At 32.1% G+C, this 12,909-nt stretch overlaps 2 protein-coding genes across 2 annotated transcripts in view; one reads left to right on the top strand and one right to left on the bottom strand.

The window, feature by feature from the left end:
* Positions 1-12,909, bottom strand: part of LOC100913363 (glutathione S-transferase omega-1-like) — a 169,095-nt gene that overhangs the window by 26,461 nt on the left and 129,725 nt on the right. The gene's annotated exons all lie outside the window — the stretch shown is intronic.
* LOC100919281 (cilia- and flagella-associated protein 43) overlaps positions 1-12,909 on the top strand; it is a 138,251-nt gene that overhangs the window by 4,391 nt on the left and 120,951 nt on the right. Inside the window, exons 3-5 of the mRNA XM_031955793.1 lie at positions 397-493; positions 2,745-2,912; positions 8,806-8,953. Of these exons, the coding sequence (XP_031811653.1) occupies positions 397-493; positions 2,745-2,912; positions 8,806-8,953 (413 nt within the window). The remainder of the gene's footprint in view (positions 1-396; positions 494-2,744; positions 2,913-8,805; positions 8,954-12,909) is intronic.

Genomic DNA, 12,909 nt, shown 5'->3' with positions numbered 1-12,909 from the left:
CTTTGTAATCACTATTCCATGTCACCTCCTAACCTTTTCATTCATATCCTATAGGTTATCAGGAAACTAAATTGAGGACTAAAAGATGATCTTAGGTTTTATAACCATTATTTGAAGGCACTAAAGGAAGTTACAGTAGCAATTTAAGGAAAGCAAATGTACATCCAAGATCATTACAATAAACAATATTTCTATTATCACTAGTGTCTATTTAAAAATTTTTTTTAACATTTTTACTCTTAAGACATTTCTGAGAAAGGGAGAAAATATAAATAAAACATAACATGTGAGAATACTTGACATAGGAAAAGAAAAATAAAATTTAACATTTAAAAGGGGGAAATGAACTTTCTTATCTGAATACTTAACTGAAATGGATCTGATTTTCTGAATTAGGAAATGCTCATTTGGACTATACCTTACTTGAATTTAATTACTCCGGAATATATCTGGCAAGTTTCTCTGAAATTCCAGAACATGAAGTGACACTTTGGTAAGTTTCAGTATCTAGCACATTTTTGTGTTTTACTTAGTAGAAAATAGTTTTTTAATGTTTTTCATTGTTGGTTTATGAAATATATTTCCTAATTTGGTTATTTACTAAAGGAGAGAGAACAAAAAGTTAATTGTTCTCAAGAATTTAAAACTATTTTCAGGGAATGGAATATTATATAATCTAGGTTTTTAAAAAGCCAAATATCTCTTAAAGAACAAAGTTATAGATTTTTTAAAATATTTAATTTAATTCTTTGTCATTGAAAGGAACAAAGGAGAAAGCAGAAGAATAGCAAACCATGAGGAAAATACCAAAATTTAAATTTTCAATTTTAGGCTATTATAATTATTAACAAACAAACATTAAATCTTATTAAGTACAATTCATTTTATTAAACTCTGGATTAATGAATAAACAAGGCATACCTGACTCCAAAGACCTTAAATTTTACAATGGAGATAAAAGATACAGATGTTAGATGTAGATGCAATCAGCTGAAGAAATTGGGAGGGAAGGGGATTGAGGGTACATATAGAAGAATGTAGACTAGAGTAAAATGGAAGATTCTGAATGCAGTCACTAATAATTTCCCCTTCTTCTGTCATTCAGAATTTTCATATAAAAGGAAATGTTTACCTTGCTGCAGGGAGGGCCCAGTTAAGATTAAATAACACAAATTTATGTAAGGAACACAATCCAGTGTGTTCCACACTAGGCAGGTCTCCCAGGTCTCTATCAGAACTGGCCCCAGCTGGATATTGTGCTCTTCCTTCTGGCCTGGTGGAGTGCACACAACACCCCACAGACACATCCTCTCGTCCTGGTGACCTGATTCACCCGTTCTGGGCTTTAGCTTGCTGGCCGGCACTGGCAGTTTAAAGCCTCTTTTCCCTTGACTGGTGGTTCAGAGCCATGGACAAGTCAGGGCTTTGCAGAAGTGATGCTTGGAGGTTGCCCCTCCCCACAGGCTTTTACTCCTGAAGGGCCTTGCTAAACTGATTGTCAAGGCAGGAGGAAACTTTCTCTGCCTGAAGCTGAGGTCTCTCCTGCACTGGAAAGAGGGAGAGTGGGACCAGGGCGTAGGAGTGATGTCTGCATCCCATCTGTGGGTCTGCTAGTACAGCCTTGCTGCTGTTGGTGGAAAGGGTGCAGAGCCAGCTCAGGGTCAGTGAGAACCAGTTCTTGGTTTTAGGGTTTGTTTGCTTTTTTAAAAAACTCCTTTTGGCTGCTTGGTGTTCTAAACTCTGGAAACAGTTGAAGTTATTTTCTTTGGTGTACAATTTCTGTTATGGAGAGGCCAAGAAATAACGGGGATTGTAGAAAATATCTAGTCCACTATCTTGTTGCTCCTGTGATCTTGAAGTTCATTCAATAGCAAGTAAATAAGAGCAAAAGAAGCAATTAACAAAATTCATTATGAACAAGCATTATTAGACTGTGAGCTCCAATACAACAGGAATATTGGCTTATATGATTTTGTATCACTTTTAAGCCTTGAGCTTTCTAAGTATTCAATAAATATTTATTGAGCAAATAATGAATAAATCTGTGTTAAAAAATTCTGGAGATTGATAAAAATAAAGGAAAAATCATTAGGCATCTTTAGAACCTTGTCATGATGGGTAGTCAGTCATTTTGCTCTCCTGCCTTTTTAAAAAAATCTAGACCACTATGAAAATTTTCTCCACTGAGGGAGATACCAGGTTCTATGCTGCTTCTCTTTTCACATATAAAGGCAGTGCTTAAACATTTAAAAAATCAGCATGATCATATCAGTAAATCTGTCTCTTTTCTGTGACATTTTGTTCTTAGTGTCTGCTAAGTTACCAGTTTGGATTACAAATATGATTCAGATTTTAATCATGAAAATTAATAGGTAGTATGGATTACTCTGGCATTATTATTATTTACATATATTTTTATTTTTTATTTACATTTTTTATTTTTATTTACATATAAAATATTTGTAAACTTATTGTCATGTAATTAGCCTAATATATATATAGAGAGAGAGAGAGAAAATCAAACAATACTTTTATGACATTTGACTATAATTAAGCCTCAGTTTCTTCCTCTATAAAAAGGAAATAAAAATAGCAGGTACCTCCCTAGGATTATTATAAAGATCAAATGATGTAATAATTGTAAAATGATTAGCATAGCTCCTGGAACATAATAAGAACTATATAGATGTTAACTACAATAATTATTGTTGTTATTTCATAAAATGATTTTTTATTTTTTTAAGGGATTGGAAAAAAAACGTCATTTTGTGTAGAAGATCACAACCAGGTCTGTCAGTGGGACAGATGACTTTTAACCCCAAGAACTGGCGCCAACTGTGCTTATCTAATACAAATTATATAAGTGTATGGAATATTGAAAGATTTAACAAGGATCATTATTTTAAACCAAAGTAAGTAATAAAAATAAAACAATGGCATTTCTTTGAATCAATTTATAATGAGCATCAGCATTGTCAGTAATTTCAAAATTTTATGTAGTGATCCCCCCTTAAAAATGTCATGCCCCTCATTTAATTTTTAAAATAAATTTATTATTTACTTTTAACATTCTTTTTAAAAATACTGAGTTCTAAAAGAAATGGAGTTCTTTCCTTTCCTTTCACCCATTGAGAAGGCAAGCAATGATATCAATTACAGATGTAAAATCAAGCAAAGTAGATTTCAATACCAGGCATGATGCCCCCCAAAAGCAAGAAAAACAAAGTGAAGAAAATTATATTTCAATCAGTACTCAGAGCACATCAATTTTCCCTCTGAAGGTGGATCACTTTTTTTAATCATGATTTCTTTGGAAGTGTCTTAGATCACTGTATTAAGCAGAATTGTTAAGTTTTTCTCAGCTGATCATTATTATAGTATTGGGTTATTACTGTTTACAATATGGTTCTGGTTCTGCTCAATTCACTTTGCATTAATTCATATAAGGATCCCCAGATTAAAAAAAAATCCTGTTTGTCATTTCTTATAGCACAAAAGTATTTCATCACAATAATATATTACTATTCATTCTCCAATTCATTCACAATTCATTCAGTCATCCTCCAAATGATGGATATCTCCTTAATTTTCAATTCTTTGCCCACATAAAAAGAGCATCCTTTCTCTCTTTAATTTTCTTGGGATACAGATTTTGTAGTAATATTATTGAGTCAGAGGGTATGCACATAGTAAATTGTTCTCAAGAATGATTGGACCAGCTCAGAGTCTACCAATAGTGCACCAGTGTCTCAATTATTATACATCCCCGCTAACATTTGTCATTCATTTCTATCACGTTAGTCCATCTGATAGATGTGAGGTAATACTTTAAAGTTGTTTTAATTTGCATTTCTTTATTCATTAGTGATTGAGAGCATTTCTTTACATGACTATATGATAGCTTTTGATTCCTTCTTCTGAAAATTGCCTATTCCTAGCCTTTGGTCATTTATCAACTGGACAAAGCTCTTTATTTTATAAATTTGATTTGGCTCATTATATATTTTAAGATATGAGGTTTTTATCAGAGAAGCTTGCTGTAAATCTCCCTTCTTCAGCTATCTGATTTCCAAGGTTACCCATTTAACCCCATCCCTCCTCCCACCACGGTCCTTTCTATCTGTTTGATCATAATTTTTTCCTTTATTCATAGATCTGACAGGTAAAAAATTTGCATGCTCCTCTAATTTGCTTATATTGCCCTTTTGTCTAAATGATTTATTCATTTTGGCCAAAAGTTCATATATGGTGTGAGATGTCTCTGCCTAATTCTGTCAAACTGTTTCCAGTTTTCCCAGCAATTTTTGTCAAATAGACAGTTCTTGCCCTAAAGCTTGGATCTGTAGGTTTATCAAACTCTAGATTAATATAGGCATTTACTACTGTGTATTATGAACCTAACCTATTGCACATATAGCTTCTATTTCTTAGCCGGTACCAGATTGCTTTAATGATTAATGATTACTGTTTTGTAATGTAATTTGAAATACAGTACCTTCCTTCACAGTTTTCCCTACTGATTCTTTTGATAACATTGTCCTTTTATTTTATTTTCTGACTCTAAAAATGAATTCTTGGATAGTTTGATTGCTATGGAACTAAATTAATTTTGGTAGAATTATTATTTTTATTGTCTCAGCCTTCCCAAAAACAGTGACTATTTCTCTACTTATTAAGAACTATGCTATTTGTGTGAAAAGGGTTCTGTATTTGCTTTCATATAGTCCTTGGGTTTGTCTTGATAGTTAGACCTCCAACTCTTTTACATTGTATTCAATTATTTTAAATGAAAATTTTCTAACTCAGTTTGGTTTTGCTGAATAACATTCAGAAGTGCGCATGACTTCTATAGGTTTATTTTTATCATGAAACTTTGCTAAAGTTCATTTTTTCAACTAAATTTCTTAGTTGATTCTCTAACTATACAATTATGTAATCTACAAAGAACAATAGTGGTTTTTTGCTTATATTTATTCCTTCAATTTGTTGTCTTATTGCTATGTTTGCATTAAATAATAATAGCATTGAATAATAATAATAAACTAGCAATATTAAATAAAAATGAATATCCATGCTTTACCCCTGATCTTCCTGAGGAGGCTTTTATTTATCCCCTTATAGATAATGGTTGCTTTTAGTTTTACATAGATACTACTTATCATTTTAAGAAAAGGTCCATTTATTCCTTTGGTTTCTAAGGTTTCTAATATGAAATGTTGTATTTTGTAAAAAAAAAAAAAAAATTCTGCAGCTGTTGAGATAATCATATGATTTTACTATTGATATAGTCAATTATGCTTCTAGGTTTTTCTAATATTGAACCAGCTCTGCATTCTTGGTTTAAATCCCACTTGATCAGTGGGTATGATCTATGTGATATATTGCTGGAATCTCCTTGTCAGTATTTTATTTAAAATTTTTGCATCAATATTCATTAAGGAAATTGGTCTATAGTCTTCTTTCTGGTTTTTCTTTTCCTGGTTTGGCTATCACTGTGACATAGAAGGAATTTGTGGGATTCCTTCTTTACCTATTTTTTTTCAAATAGTTTACATAATATTGACAATTGTTCTTCAATTATTTACAGAATTCATTTGCAAATCCATAAGGTACTGAGAATATTTCCTAGGGGAAATCATTTATAGCTTGTTTAATTTCTTTTTCTAAGATAGGGTTATTTGAGTATTGCATTTCCTTTTCTGTTAGTCTGACAATTTATGTCTTTATAAATATTCATCCATTTTAGTCAGATTGTTAGACTTATTGGCATTGAATACTTATTTCATGTTCATTCACCCTTTTCATTTTTTCCTTTCAGTTTTATTAATCTCTATTTTGATTTTCAGGATTTCCATTTTAGTTTTTAATTGCTGATTTTTAATTTGTTCTTTTTTTCTGTTGTTTTGTTTTTATTTTTGCTGAGGCAATTGGGGTTAAGTGACTTGCCCAGGTTCACAGAGCTAAGAAGGGTTAAGTGTCTGAGATCAGATTTGAACTCAGATTCTCCTGACTTCAGGGTTGGTGCTCCATGCACTGCACTACCTAGCTGACCCTTTTTTCCTGTTTTTTTTTTTTTAATTGCACCACCCAAACATTTCATAAAACAATTTAAGTAATTCATTTTCTAGCTCATACAAATCTTAAACACATGAGAAAAATAAAATATATAACATGTACCTATAAAGTCCTTGATTATTTTAATATTAATAATGTAATAGCAACCATAAAATAATGTTTTGATGTGATTCTATGGTCTCTTTTTGGCGCAAAATTTCTCAATGATGTAGTGATGACATTGTTTTTCATAATGCTCTTTCAATTAGTGATTAAGATTAATATTTTGTTCACTTACAGAAAAAAATCCACAAATAAGATTTTACAATTGTTAATGAAATTTGTGACACTTTTAATAAACTAGAAAATTCTTTGTTTGCTTGTAGTTAAAATATAATGAAATTTTCAAATTCAAATATTATTTAGCATTAGATAAATCTGTTAATTGTTCTAGAACAAATAGAGAAAGACTAAATATATTTTAAATGAGTATTTTTTCCATCTATATTTTAAAATATCTAATCTTTAAAATCAAATAAAAAGTGCTCCTAAAGACCATTCAGGTAACTAATAAGCAGATTTTTTTTTTATTTCAAGGAAAAGTATTTTTAAAATTAGAGAAAATATATAATTTTGTAAACTTATCAATAACTTTTTCATAAGTACTTTATCTTTCTGAATCAGAGTATAATGAGGACTTTGCATAATTTTATTGGTTATTTATTTTTTTCCAAAAAGGTCTATGGAATATGAAAGTTTCAGAGACATATTTTTGTTATAACATGAATTTGATTGATGTGGAATCAGGAAAACCTAAATTTGAATACTGACATTTAATCTCCGTCAACCTCAATTTCCTCATCTATAAAATGAGGATGATGTTGATTCAGTGACGCTGCCCTTCTCAATGTTCCATGAACAAAACACTCCATCTCTTCGCAACAAGCAATTTCTCTGGCTGTCCCATAGGTGTGGAATGCTCTCCCTCATCTTTACCCATTGATTTCCTTCAAATCCCTTTTACTGCCTTCATGTGCTTATTTCTCCTGTATCTTGTACATAGTTTGTACACACTTAGGTCTATTTGTTGTAATTTCCTTGTGAGGGACTGCCTTTTGTCTTTTTTTGTTTCCTTAGTGCTTAGTACAATGTCTGGCATACAGCAGGCATTCTTACAAACTTCATCATTGAAGCAACATAATTTTGGAAGCACCAAGAGCACAGTTTATATGATTCTATAATATCTCAAGATATGGCATTTTCCCATGCCAAAATGCCAAAAGAATCTTTAAAAGATAGTAATACTAACCAAAAAAGGAATTGAAAAAATATCAGTAACTGGTAATCTTGTATCTATTATCTTTATAATCTACACACATACCAAAAGTAATACCTGATGAATACATGAAGAGAGAATAGGCATGTTTAATGAATGTTTCTCTATATCAGACCATATTTTTACATGCATTTATCCTGAAATTTAAAGGTTATTAACGTACACTTTGGCTGATAAAAAATAATTTTTAAAATGGAGCCTTAAAGTTTCTAGGATAATATTAAAATAATACAAGAGTCCTTGGTAGAGATCTCTGTTCCAAAACCTTCTGATAATTCTATGGCAATCATAAAAAAGTGTATTCGTCAAAGGTATTTGTCAGTATTGTGGGGGATGTGAAAAGTCAATAAGTTAACAATTTTTCAGCAGGAGGTATGTTTCTCTGGAGAAATTCATCATAGACAATGCGAAAAATAAACAAAAGTGAATTTTCTGATTTCATAAACCCACTTTTTTCTCTTTACATGATTTTGCACAACACTAGCAAAACTTAATTTCTAAATAACATCTAGATATTTGGGGGGTTTTATATCAGTGTGAAGAGAAGCAAGGTTAGTTTGACTGGTCTGTAGAGTGTAGGAGCCTGGGGAAATATAAGTCTGGGAAGGCAGGGCTTGAGATAACAAAGGCCACAGTTTACTGAGTAAGTGAAGTGGCAGTCAGACCTGCACCTTAGGAAGTATAGAGAAGATTGACTGGAGGAAGGAGGGAAATTAAGTAGGGAGCTGTTACAAGTCCAGGTAATAGCGAATGAGGACCTAAACTTGGGTGATTTTTATCTGAATAGAGTGAAGAGGACAGATGGGAGAGAAGTTGCAGAGATAAAAGTGATTAGATTTGCAAAATGCTTTGATTATTTGAGTGAATGAATATGAGGAATTGTATAGGAGACTGTGATCCTGAGTGACTAGGTGGTGAAAGTTGAACACTGGTACCACTGAAGAAAAGATAACTATAAGAAAATTCTTAAAAGCAAATAAAAATCCATCTATATTTTTGGCAGTTGAAGAGGCCCCTTAATCAACAGGTGACTGCTACAGGACTTGCTCTCTGAAAGGGCCTGGAAAGTTTATGTTGATCTGGGAAACAGTCTGTAGTACAACTGTATATTAGGTTTTGCCTTGGAATAGAAAGGGAGAAATTAGGAATTTGTACAGATGTAGGATCAGGGAGAAGGAGGGTATATTAGGGATTAATGAAGCCATGCCAAAACCCCTCTGAGATTATGCTACAGCCTCTCAAGAGGTTAGAACCCCTATTTTGCACACTTCTGATTTAGATAGCTGATTTCATTGTAATGCAAAGTTACAATTCATATAGAAATGACCAAGGAATTTTTTAAAAATCTCCTTTTTATGAGAAATATTTTTCTATTAATGATATTTCTGATTACTTTAACATTTCTGTTTCTTTAGGTCAGTAAATCTTCCTACAGAAGATGGAACTTTTATAAAAGAGCATGTAGGACTGTTCTCTCAAGGGCTCAAAGATCCTTCCTATGGACCCATATTACCATTTTCTGCTGTTGCTGGGTTAGTTGGTACAGAAGCAGAAACTTTCAAGGTAATTGCTAACACACTCTTTTCTCAGTGATCCAATCCACATATTTAATAAAGGGGCACTTGAACTAAAACCGTGAAGCTGGATATACAGGTCATTAGACACAGAATATACCTGTTCTCACTTTAGCTCTAGATGTAATTCAATTCAATTCAATACATATTGTGAAATCTCTCTTTTCTCTCTGTAGAGCACTGGGCAAGTAACAAGAGGAAAATAAGCTGTGACATCATTGAGGCGAAATGTCTAACCAGTTCTTTATTCTTTATTCTTAGATCATTCTATAAAATGGGAATAATAACCACTTACCTTGAGAATCTGTTATGGTATAGTGGATACCAAAATTCTTTGAAAACCACAAGTCACAATATAAATGTCTGTCATTATTTGTTATATACTAGTTTGGGAAAAAGGAGTATATTCTATGGTTTAAGAATAGGAAAGAACAGATCTTTTCTTTAGTTGTTGATTTTTCATTGAGAGTATGATTCATTGGTCATGAAACTTTGTTTAAAAAAAAAAACAAACAAACCTTCACCTAAGTATATTATTATAATTTTAAGCTTATTTTAATAACTAGTTAAACATATTTTAAATATTTATCTTTTAGGAATGGAGGCTTAATTGCTATATAAATACTACTTAGATCTTCTATATAATACCTAGGCCTGCTATACATAAATACTCTTGCAGGGGTCCTCAAACTACTGCCCGCGGGCACCCCCTCACCCAGGGCTATGAAGTTTCTTTATTTAAAGGCCCACAAAAAAAAGTTTTTGTTTTTACTATAGGCCGGCCCTCCAACAGTCTGAGGGACAGTGAACTGGCCCCCTATTTAAAAAGTTTGAGGACCTTGCGATCTTAGGTCTTCAAAAATAACCATCTTTTTGTGTCTTTATTTAGGATGTTGATTTTTTTCTGGGTTTTTAGCCCATGCTTCTTAATTGTGTATATTGTTATTCTTAATAACATCATCAAAACAATCTGGCTAAAAAATAGAATGGAGTATCAGTGGAGTAGATTATGTACATAATACACAATAGTAAATGATCATAGTAATCTACTGATTACTAAAATAGAAGCATAAGAATAACAATATTCTTAATTGTCTTTATTATTATTTGCCTCAGTTTCTTATCTATAAAATGGGAACACATTGGAGAAGGAAATGGCAAACCACGCTAGTATCTTTGCCAAGAAAACCCCATGGATAAAAGACCATGAGATCTGATCATGACTGAATGAGTAAACAATAATAACAGTAATCAGTAGTGACTTAAGAGCATTTCTTCATTTGACTATAGATAACTGATTTCTTTTGAAAACTGCTTGTTCATGGCCTTTGACTAATTAGTGCTTATTTTTATAAACTTGACTTTATCATAGAAACATACTGTAAATTCTCCTTCCCCAGTTTCCTGCTTTCTTTCTAATCTTGGTTTCATTGGTTTTGTTTGTGCAAAATTTTTTAAAATTTAATGTAATCAAAATTATCCATTTTATCTCCTGTGATTCTCTCTCTTATTTGGTTACAAATTCTCCCTTTATCCATAGATCTGACAAGTAATTTCCATGCTCCTCTAATTTTCTTTTGATATTACCCCTTTATGTCTAAATCATAAATCCATTTTGACCTAAAGTTGATATATGGTGTGAGATATTAGACTATGTCTAGTTTCTGCCAAACTACTTTCCAGTTTGCCCTGCAATTTTTGTCAGTTATTAGCCCAAAGTTTGGACTTTAAGTTTATCAAACTCTAGATTACTATGATCATTTACTATTGTGTATCATGTACATAATCTACTCCACTGATACTCCATTCTATTTTTTAGCCAGATTGTTTTGATGATTACTGTTTTGAAATATTGTTTGAACTATAGTACCTTCTCCCTTCTTCATTTACATTTCTTTTACATTTTTATTTTTTATCTTTTATTCTTGGGCAGTTTGATTGACATGGGACTAAATAAATTTATTTTGGCAGAACTGTAATTTTTATTATATTGGTCAGCCTAGCCATAAACAATTACTATTTCTCCATTTGTTTAGATCTGTTTTTTTTAATGTGTAGTATTTTGTGTTTGCTTTCATGTAATCCCTGGGTTTGTCTTGATAGGTAGATTTCCTTTCAGCTTAGTTTTGTTGATAATGTTTAGAAGTACTGATCATTTATGTGTGTTTATTTTGTATCCTATAACTTTGCCAAAGTTGCACACTTTTTCAATTAGTTTTTTAGTCAAATCTCTAGGATTCTCTCAATATACCAAGATATTATGCAAAGACTGATAGTTTTGTGTCTTTATTGCCTATTTTTATTACTTCAATTTATTGTCTTATTGCTATAGCTAAAACTTCTATTACAATACTGACTAATAATGGCCATCCTTGTTTCACCCTATTGGAGAGGCTTCTCGTTTATCCCCATTATAGATAATGATTGCTGTTTGTTTGAGATAAGACACTACTTATCATTTTATGAAACTCTACATTTATTCTGTGATGTCTAGTATTTTCTAATAGGAATGAGTATTACATTTTGTCAAAATCTTTTGGTTTTGGATCCAGATTATCACATGATTATTGTTAGTTTTGCTATTGGTTATAGTCAATTATGCTTCTAGTTTTCCTAATATTTTACTAGCCCTGATTCATAGTACATGATTTTTGTGGTATATTGCTCTAATATCCTCCATAGTATTTCACTTAAAACTTTTGCTTCAATATTCATTAGGGAAATTGGTCTGTAGTTTTCTTTCTGCTCTTCCTAGTTTAGGTATCAAAATGATGTTTATGTCATAGAAGGAATTTGATAGGACACCTTAACTATTTTTTCCCAAACAGTTTATATAGTATTGGAATTGTTCCTTAAATGCTTAGTAAAATTCACTTGTAAATCCATCTGGTTATGGGGATTTTTTCTTGGGGACCTCATTGATGACTTGTTCAATTTCTTTTCTTTTTTTTTTTTTTTTTTTTTTTTTTTTTTTGGCTGAGGCAATTGGGGTTAAGTAACTTGCCCAGGGTCACACAGCTAAGAAGTTATTAAGTGTCTGATGCCAGATTTGAATTCAAGTCCTCCTGACTTCAGGGGTGGTGCTCTATCTACTGTGCCACCTAGATGCCCCCAATTTCTTTTTCTGAGAAAAAGTATTTTAAGTATTAAGTATTATGTTTCATTTTCTGTTAATCTGGACAACTTACATTTTTCTAAATATTCGTTAATTTTACTTAGATTGTCAGATTTATTAGCATAAAATTGGCATTACATTTCCTAATAATTGGTTTAATTTCATCTTCATTGATGGTGCCATCACTTTTTATTTTTGGTACTGGTAGTTGGTTTTTTTTTTTTTTTTTCTTTTTTAGGAAAACAAATTAACTAGTAGTGATAAGGTTTAGATTTAGGGAACCAAAATGAGATTAAGGTTTCTGATGGTCAGGGAGTTAAATGATAAAGTCTAGAGATAGGTCCGGGGTTCAGGGAACCAAATTGATCCCCTTGGGATTCGGCACAAGCATAGGAGTTTTGGGGACTCCCTTCTGGAGGCACAGAGATTCTCTGTAAAGGAATTTATAGACCTGAAAATCTAGATTGCTAAAAGAGGTTTATAATAGGGATTGGGAAGTAAGGTTAGAAATCCTGACAGAGAGGCATGAAGTCTGATTAGGGAAATAGGTGAGGGTAAAGAGAGGATGGCACTGGGAAAAAATATTATCCAGTGGGCAGAGGCTCCTTGGTACAGCAAGCATGGCATAGCATGGCATGTTTGCACCCTCTGCAAAAAGAGGGTTTTAGATTGGCTCTTTTATAATAGCAGTTTTAGCTACAAGCTCAAGGGAACTTGTGGGTGGAGTTCTACAATCTGGGATTCAGCTTGAGCTGAATTTGAATCCAATGAGTTTCTTCAATTCTATAGGATTGGAATTCCTTTGCTAGATAATAGAATCAAACTGTTTG

The sequence above is a fragment of the Sarcophilus harrisii genome, chromosome 2, assembly GCF_902635505.1.
Source record: "Sarcophilus harrisii chromosome 2, mSarHar1.11, whole genome shotgun sequence".
NCBI lineage: Eukaryota > Metazoa > Chordata > Mammalia > Dasyuromorphia > Dasyuridae > Sarcophilus > Sarcophilus harrisii.
This window is presented reverse-complemented; position numbering and strand designations above follow the sequence as displayed.